This window comes from Pongo abelii, chromosome 7, assembly GCF_028885655.2.
Source record: "Pongo abelii isolate AG06213 chromosome 7, NHGRI_mPonAbe1-v2.0_pri, whole genome shotgun sequence".
Taxonomy (NCBI): Eukaryota; Metazoa; Chordata; class Mammalia; order Primates; family Hominidae; genus Pongo; species Pongo abelii.
The window spans coordinates 30,595,410-30,604,995 of record NC_071992.2 but is presented as its reverse complement, the minus strand read 5'-3'; the positions used below and the strand labels follow the sequence as shown (position 1 = coordinate 30,604,995).

Here is a 9,586-nt window from a genome sequence, read left to right as displayed (position 1 = left end):
CCACACCTGGCTAACTTTTGTATTTTTAGTAGAGATGGGGTTTCACCATTTTGGCAAGGCTGGTCTCAAACTCCTGACCTCAGGTGATCCACCCGCCTTGGCCTCCCCACGTGCTGGGATTACAGGCATGAGCCACCGCACCCAGCCTGTACTCTTTCATAAACGTGAAGACAGATGAAGAAAGGTAAAACAATTTGCCTAAGCTGTGATTTCTAAGTGACTCTCTTCAGTTTGTCAAAGCATTCATTCATGAGAAAACTATGGAACTCCTGTGTTCTCGAGAGGCTGCAGTCCGGTGTGGGAGGCAGAGCAGTGGCCAGCACACAGCATGGTGAGGTGACAGAGCATGGGGGCTCTAATAGGAGGTGGGCAGGGCACTCAGCCAGGCGCTGGCACTCAAACCTAGTGGAAGGCAGAAAGAGCCATGAAGAATGGACACTATTTTACTCCAGTAATAGTTCATTTTTATTGTGTCAAACAGTGGACTCTACATATATTATGTTATTTAACTTTTAACATATGCTGAAGAGATGGGCACAACTTTTGCCACCGTATGGTGGGCTTAGAGCCTAAAATATTAATAGATAACTTGCTCTCCACCAGTGTGATGGGCAGCCCAGGATCTGCACCCAGTCTGTTCCAGGGCCCAGACCTTTTCCTGCTACATTCTCCTTTCTTCTTTTCAGTTTCTTCATAACATTCTAATTTTTTTGTAGAGATGGGGGTCTTGCTATGTTGCCCAGACTGGTCTTGAACTGGCCTCATGTGATCCTCCCACTTCCGCCTCACCAAATGCTGAGATGAAGACGTTAGGCACCACACCCCGCCATCAACATTCTTCTTAACACATTTTTGTAAACCTTGTGGAGCCTTCCACTTCGGCGATGATCCCATCAACAGCTAACATTTACCACCTTGGCAGACCGCAAGTCCAAGACACAGCTCGACAGGTATAGACTCAAAGCAGACATCATCTCTCTGTGTATAGGAAGATACATTTTCTACAGCTTCATGCCACCTTCTCAAGTCTCTCTGGTCCCAGGACAGTCGTAACATGGAGATGGATGGCTGCAAGAATAGGAGCTTGACAGCCAAAACTCCAGACCCAAAGAGGAATGCCCCTCGATGACATCTCGCCCATCAGCTGCTGCAAACCTGCCTGATCAGTCATGAACCCCACTTGAGGAGGGACACTGACTGTTAGGTCTCACCCATTCTTAGAACTGTCAGTGTGACCGAAGCTGCTACCTGCAGAGCCCAGGAGAGGAGAAATCGCCTTTACCCCCTTTCCCTTCTCCATCCTTCTCCCCGAAGCCCACAGCTCAGTGCCCTCTCCTGAGGAAGCCTCTGATCCCACAGTCAAGCACAAGTTATAGGCCTGTGGGTACCAACAGGATGGGGCTCTGCAGTCGGGGAGTGTGAGCTCAGTGCAGGTACAGGTGCCTTAGTGACCTATAGGTCAGGGGCATGACCTATGGACCGAATTGAGCCATTCACAGTGAGGCCTCGCCTGTCCTGGGATCGCAGGCACACACAGCTCCCCACAACCACTCCACACACACACACACACACACACACACACACTCTTTTAAATTCCCATGAAAAAATTAACTTTGCATATATGGGCCACATGCCCTTCCACATCCTGCTTAAAGCACCTCAACAGCCCCTAAGTTCCTGTTTAGTCAAAATGACTTGCCCTGGAACCGGGCACAGACAAGGCTGCCCGTGTGAGTGTGAGTCTGTTCACCCATCTCTGGTCCACAGCCCACACCAGGGCCTGGTCACGCTGCCTCCCATCATCTTCTGCGAGCAGGCCCAGCTGGCATACACAGGTGGCTACCTGGAATCAAGCAATCAAGCAGGTGCCTCCTCTCAGGTCACTCTTCCATACCTGCCAAGGAAAACCACAAAAGACCTCCAAGCTGCTTGAGTTAAAGTCTCCATTTATTTTTATTTTTTTACAAAAATCCAATGTAAGACCATTGTGCTCATGACGAAAAGGGGTAGGGTGGATGGATGTGGCATGGATATCAAAGCTTCCCCCTCCGAACTAGGAGCTCCCCACTCTGTCCGGCGCAGCTCTCAGAAAGATCCCATCCTTCTGGACAGGACCCCAGCTGGTGAGCCCTGGCCTGAGGCACAGTCCACATGGAGGAGCACTACCCAGGGAGCCAGAGCTCACAGTGGCCTGCGGAGCCCTGGGATGGCATTACAGTAGGACGGCCCAAACCAGAGCAGCAAGCCGGCCACCCAGAGAACGAGGCAGTCCTGCACCCTGCGAGCCAGGACAAGGTGGCCAGGGGCGGCCCACAGACAGCCAAGGAGACCCGGGGTCTGTGGTGCTGCTTTCCCATCTCAAGCAAGTCACAGGTCGGCAACTTTCCCATGGTGAGAAGCACCTGACCAGTGACACTGCGGCCACCTTGCTGCCTCTCGCTGAGGAGGGCGTGCCCCTCAGAGCCTGTGTGCAGTCCTTCAAGCCAGTGTTCCTTTCAGGGTCAAGGAGGGCTGTCCTTGTTGGAAGCACTGGCACCACAGCCCTCCCTGTAGCACGTTTTGGTGTCAGACCACTCAGCCCTTCTTAGATCCACCAGTGACATTCGGGGCCCGACAACCTGGCTCCACTAAAGGGACAGGCCCTAGCCCCACCACACAGACGACCTTTGCTCACTAAGTCCCACTAAAGGGGGTCCCACCACACAGCCCCGGCTCACCGAGTCCCGCTAAAGGGGGTCCCACCACACAGATGGCCCCGGCTCACCGAGTCCCGCTAAAGGGGGTCCCAGCACACAGATGGCCCTGGCTCACCGAGTCCCGCTAAAGGGGGTCCCAGCACACAGATGGCCCTGGCTCACCGAGTCCCGCTGAAGTCAGTATATGAGTTCCTCACATTAAAAGAAACCAGAGAAAATAGCAGCTACAATATAGCGCCACACATCACACTCTTTGGCTCCCCGAGGGAAGAAGGCTACTGCTAAAAGGAATACAAGTCAGGAGTCAGGTAGAGGGCAACTAGAAAGTTCTGAGGAAGGGCGTCCGACCCCCCACTGCTGGGAACATAACCACACTGCCTCAGCAGGGGAGCTACAGGCTGATGCCAGGGGGAACCTTTGGAAACACAGTCCTGGCGGTGGCCGGGTCCGGTTTGCCAATGGGGAGAGTTCCCTTAAGCCGAGCTAGCCCTACAGGTGGGTGGGAGCGAAACAAAAGAGCCCAGCTTCAAAACAGTACTTGAAGAGGACCCACGTGGTACAGGCAGGTCAGAGGAGAACGTATTCCGAGAAATAGAAGCACAGGATGCCAAGGTCTAGGGAAGACGGAACTGGCTTAAGGCATGTGCATGACCAGGACAGACCTGAGCTTTTGTTCAGTTGCTAGAAAACTTCCAGAGTCAACTCCACTTCGAGAAAGTAGGGTTCAAGAAACAGGCTAAATCCCTGACAAATGCCACTCACACCCTCCTAGGTTCCCCTACGGCCACCATGACCCAAAAAATGAGCTTATTTCAGTTTCAGCCCAGGGAACAGAATCCTAAGCGGGGAGTGGAAAGTGGTAACTCGGGGTGTGAATGCCTGTTAGACTCCAAGGCTGGATGTGAGCTTACACAGCAAATCATGGCCTCCCATTGTTCTAGCACATACCAAACCTCAGGGGGTCCTACAGCCAAGCTGACATTAGGGGTCCAAAAACCACAGATAACACAGGATGGGGCTCCAGACAGAGGCGGGGGGAAGGTGAATTTCACCAAGGAATTATCCCAAGGCAGGCGCCTTGCTGTAAAACTTCCCGGCCAGCCGGGTGGGGTCCTCGAAGGACACTGGCTTGCTCTATACCAGGGAGAGGAGGCTGACCTATAAACCACTTCAGACCACAGCAGATGTGCACCCTACTGATTTCCTATCCAATCCAAGAAAGAGCACTTCAGAAAAGCCTGAAGCCCATAGCACGTGTGTTTCAACAGAAGAGCAGGACAGAAAGAGCCATCTGGGAGTGGCGTCTTCAGGCCCTATTCTTTCTCATTCTTTGCTTCCTCATTCTCTCTCAAACAAGAGAGAAATGGGAGAGCAGGAATAAGTACTGAGGCAAGCCTGGCTTAAGATAAATCCTCAAAAATCACTGGCCCCAGCAGCAGGAAGCTGAGCAGCCCACCAGGGTCAGGCGCTCCCAGGGATTCACTGGAAAGAGAATGTGAGTTACAGGTTGCTGACTGGCAACAGAAAGGGTAAGGAAGAGATCTCATCCAGGCCCGTAAGAGGGCCAAGTTCATCCCTTTCTGGTTTCTGCACACAGATGGCGCTGGGGAGGATGGGAGATGATCTTTAAGGATAAGCCAGTGACACAAGGCCAGGACCCATCTCCGCCAGAATACAGAACAAAGGAGCCTGCGCGGTCCCTCCCTTAGAGAGGCAAAACACACTCCCCCAGCCAAAAATATATATGTATGCAAGTGTGTGTGCATATATTTATATACACACACATATATATAAATAAGCCTTGAATGGCAAATCTGAAACTTTCTCTTTTTAAATAATCATAATAGTTGTTATTGAATTTAAAAACCACGAACCAGCTGTCCTGGGCATATGAACGGTGTGAGTGACTCTGCAGAGTCGCCACAGTCCTCAGTGTAAGCTATCAGTCAGTGCCCTGTGTGGGGAACCCCGGGGCCTCCGCCCAGGGCTCCAGGCCCAGTGTGGCCGACTTCAAGATAAAGGCAGCGGTTTCCTTCCACTCTTCCTGCTGCCCCTCCCAGCAGAGGGTCTGGGCCACCCACCCAGCAGATGTGCCCAAGGTCCTGCAATGCCTAAGAACCTTGGGAGCCATCTTCCTCCCTCTGCTCATCCTCTTCCCCAGACCTTGCGCTGCCCCTAGATGAACTTGAAGCACTTGGTCTTGTCATGGGGCAGGCGCGTCTTGAAGAGCACAGAGTCCACCCTGAACTGCGTGTACAGGAGGGGCATGTAGCCATACACCTTCACGAAGAAGTTGATGCACTTGTGCCGCTCATGGAAGTGGGAGTCATCGTGCGACAGGGCCTGAGGGCATCCTGGGCATCGGAATGTCCACCGTGAGGTCACCTGGAAACGGGAGAGAGACACAGAGTGGGAATCCCAGCTAATACCAACAGAACCCTTGCAGCTGAGCCGATCCCACACCCCCATGTCCATGGTGAAGACGCTGATTCCGTCAGGGGCAACATCCCTGCAGAGCATGGCAGGAGCCAGAGCCCGGCCCCAGGCCTCCTGCCTACCAGGTGTCTCCAGAACATCGTCAGGTATTCTGCTGAGATGGCCTACACTTCTCAGATGCCAAAAGCCTTAACGTGTTTAGTGTCAGCTGTCTCAGTAAGTCTACTCCTAGTATGTACTTGGTTGCAGAGCCATAGGTAGGTACCGAGTTGTTTGTTTCATCAATGTTTTGAATCAAAATATTGAAGACTACCCAGAGAGGGGCTAGTCAAATCATTCTTGAATACTGTCCATAAAAAAGATGCTTAACTACATTTAAAGCCGTGGGAAAGTGGCCATACTATAGTCTAGTCATATTATTATTAATTAGAAAATGTCTAGCAAGTATGAAGAGGGACAGCTTCATTACAATGTGGCAGGCCGAATGGCATAAAAACCCCTCAGAACACCTGAACATGCAAGAAGAAATACAGAAACCATCTCTTTAAATACAGGGCTGAGCCTGTAATAAGAAATGAAATTACCTGATGATTAATCCCAGCACTTTGGGAGGCCAAGGCAGGAAGATCGCTTGAGCCCAGGAGTTCAAAACCAGCCTGGGCAACAAAGCAAAACCTCATCTCCACAAGAGATAAAAATATTAGCAGGGTGTGGCAGCAGGCCAGCTATTTGGTGTAGTCCCAGCTACTTGGGAGGCTGAGATGGGAGGCTGCTTGAGCCCAGGAGTTCGAGGCTGCAGTGAGCTATGATGGTACCACCGCACTCCAGCCTGGGTGACAGTGAGACCCTGTCACTCACTCACATACACACATGCATGCATGCATGCATAATGAATGAATGAATGAAATCCTCAGAGGCCAAACAATGAAAAAGCAAATCCTGCAAGATAGCCATGAACTTGGGTTTTAAATGGGCTGGAGAAGCGACACCTGCAAAGCGGGCTGGGGGCCTTTGGAAACACTGGCTCCACGGAAGGGAGCATGGAGGGGAGCAGGGAGGGGAGGATGCCACACAAAGAAAGATGGGGAAGTGTCTTTAAATTTATCTTCTACTTCCTTTTCTTTTCACCTAAGTCTGATCTTTTTATCCCATTTCACTGAGATTTAATAACTATGATTCTCATTTTCAATAGTTCCATTTAGGTCTTTCCAATCTGTTTGTTCTTTTTGGAGTGATTTGTTGCTTTTTTATGTTTTCAGGTTACTAATTTTAAGCCTACTTGTTTTATAGTCTATCTAATGGCTTTATTATGTGAAATCCTTGGAGAACTATAACCTGTTTGTTATATGTGTTCACTCTTGCTCGTGATCAGCTGTTTCCTTGGTGGCTGGCTGCTGACTTTACATTTCAAGCTCCATCTTCAATGAGGCTTTACCTGTGTGTGTCCTATGTGGCCTGAGGTGAAGAAATTTCTCTTTTTCTTCAGTGGGAACTTCCTCTGCTGAGAGTAATTTCTCCTTATAACAGATTTTTGGTTTTATTTTGTCAAACAGTCCAAGGGTATCAATGACTGGGTCTAGTTTTCTTTTTTGTTTTTTCCCTGGGGACTCCCTATATTGCCCAGGCTGGTGTGGAACACCTGGCCTCAAGAAATCCTCCTGCCTCAGCCTCTCAACGTGCTGGGATTACAGACTTGAGCCACCTCATGTGACCCTGGGTCTAGATTTCATACAGAATGACTCCCTAAGCCCGTGGAGGCTCAAAAGACTATTTAATATTCTCAACCTACACTTCCCCGACAACCTGTCAGAGCCAAGGTTAAAATAAACAAGGTGCGTGCCATCTCCCCAGGGCAACAGGTAGGAGATTTCCATTCTAATTCTCCACCCTTAACAGGCTCTACACTCCTTGACATGAGTGATAAAATCCAAGCCTCTAGACAGCTAAGGTGAGAGCAGCTCCCCATGGTGGCCTCAGTGATGCCACCACGCTTGCCACCCTAAGTTTTAGTCCTCCCACCTGCTTCCTTTCTGGCAATTCTCTTACCTTTTTATTAGCTCAACTATACACTGAAAAAATAAGTTTGTTACTTATAGTGATCAGGTTTTCAAACTACCTAATCCACTATATTACAAAACCCAAAAATTTACTGTCAAGTTTTTTTTTTTTTTTTTTTTTTGAGACAGAGTCTCACTCTGTCGCCCAGGCTGGAGTACAGTGCGGTGATCTCGGCTCACTACGAACTCCGCCTCCCAGGTTTACGCCATTCTCCTGCCTCAGCCTCCCAAGTAGCTGGGACTACAGGCGCCTGCCACCACACCCAGCTAATTTTTTGTATTTTTAGTAGAGATTGGTTTCGCTGTGTTAGCCAGGATGGTCTCGATCTCCTGACCTTGTGATCTGTCCGCCTCAGCCTCCCCAAGTGTTGGGATTACAGGCGTAAGCCACAGCGCCCAGCCTACTGTCAAGTTTTTAAAAAGCAGACTGCAAATCAAGTATATAAATTTAAAATATAAAAATAAGGCCAGATGTGGTGGTTCCCACCTGTAATCCCAGCACTTTGGGAGGCCAAGGTGGGGGGATCACTTGAGCTCAGTTTGAGACCAGCCTGGCCAACATGGCAAGACCCCGTTTCTACTAAAAATACAAAAAAATTAGCTGGGCATGGTGGCACATGCCTGTAATCCCAGCTACTGTGGAGGCTAAAGCAGGAAAATCATTTGAACCTGGGAGGCAGAGGTTGCAGTGAGCTGAGATCATGCTACTGCACTGCAGCCTGGGTGACAGAGCAGAGCAAGACTCCATCTCAAAAAAAAAAAAAAAAAAAAAGAAAAAGTACATATATATGTATTTTTACCACATATGTGTGTGTATATATATGTATGTATAAATAAATAAGTCACCACGATAAACAGGATACCAGAGAGCCAAAAGAAATAAGCCAAAAGTTTTAGTACTTTTGATTTCTTTCTGCATGTCTATCTTTTCCCGAATAATTTTTAAATTTCTATTATAAATTAAGGGGAAATTTTTTAATTGAAAGACACATCCCAAAACTTAATAGGGGAAGAGTAATCATTGTGTACAGCCAGTATGTGCCGTCAGAGCCCAGGTCCCAGAGTTTAAACTGGGAGGAGACACAGGCCAGTGCTCGAAGGGTGGCTCCCCTCAGAACCGAGTCTCTGGACAGTCATGACCTCCACAGGTCCCCCTCCAGGGTCCCACCTGTCTCCTCACTTCTCCCCTCACTCACTGCTGCTCTCTTAGAACCCGTCGGGGTCACGTCAACACTGAGTTATTGCTCTTCCACGGTTCCCACCGGAACAGGATGTACGGGCCAGGAATCTGGGGAAGGATGTTCTCAAACAACATCTATGTCCAGTATTCCATGGGGCTCTCACTGGATCTAAAAACCTTTCTCGTCATCCCAGACACCAGAATCCAACCCCAGGAGAAATGTCCTTTAACCTGCACATTACTCCATGTGACACAAAAAGTGACTTTATAACTGTTGTTTTCACGGAAGCAGTGGTTTCCAAATGTTTTTAATCATGTAATCCATCAGTAAAAAAAAAAAAAAAAAAAACATTTAAGCCAGGTGTGGTGGTTCACACCTGTAATCCCAGCACTTTGGGAGGCCGAGGCTGGCGGATCACGAGGTCAAGAGATCAAGACCAGCCTGGCCAACATGGTGAAACACCGTCTCTACTAAAAATACAAAAATTAGCTGGGAGTGGTGGCACACGCCTATAGTCCCAGCTACTCAGAAGGCTGAGGCAGGAAAATCGCTTGAACCTGGGAGGCAGAGGTTGCAGTGAGCCGAGATTGCGCCACTGCACTCCAGCCTGGCAAAAGAGCGAGACTCCATCTCAAAAAAAAAAAAAACAAAAAACCATTTAAGACTGCATCCCCAATATATTTGTAAATATATAACTGTGTTACATAATAAAACATGCAAAAAATTTAAAAAGAATGAAGCAACTATAATATAAACTGAAGTCTGGATATTTACTTATTTAACCAATATTGTGGATCACAGTTTACATGGAAGATTCCAGGTAACTCAATCTAAGAGAAATATTCGTTTTATGCTTAGTAACAATGAGGAAAATCCTTGATAGATGCCAAGAACCTACATTACCCCAGAGAACCAAGACGTTCACTTGCATTTCGGCTTCCTTACCACCTAAGCCATCTGTTTTCTCAAAACTTTACGGGTGATTTTTTAATCTCTTATCCTGAATGAAGCCTATTTACATTCTGTGTTCTCCTTGCAAAAGTAGTACATTACTCAAAAATAATAATATGACATTAACTCCCCATTCATTAGTCAATATTAAGATATTAACATTACTGGAAGAACACCGCCAATCATACAAAGCAGTCAAATCTCCCTAACTCAAACAAGGAATAGTTTGACAGTAAAAATTTGAGGTATTTAAAGCACAACAAAA

At 48.3% G+C, this 9,586-nt stretch overlaps 1 protein-coding gene across 1 annotated transcript in view; it reads right to left on the bottom strand.

The window, feature by feature from the left end:
- Positions 1–1,929: 1,929 nt before the first annotated feature.
- EXTL3 (exostosin like glycosyltransferase 3) overlaps positions 1,930–9,586 on the bottom strand; it is a 37,757-nt gene continuing 30,100 nt past the window's right edge. Inside the window, exon 5 of the mRNA XM_024251578.3 lies at positions 1,930–5,081. Coding sequence (XP_024107346.2) covers positions 4,872–5,081 — 210 coding nt within the window. The 3' untranslated portion in view covers positions 1,930–4,871. The remainder of the gene's footprint in view (positions 5,082–9,586) is intronic.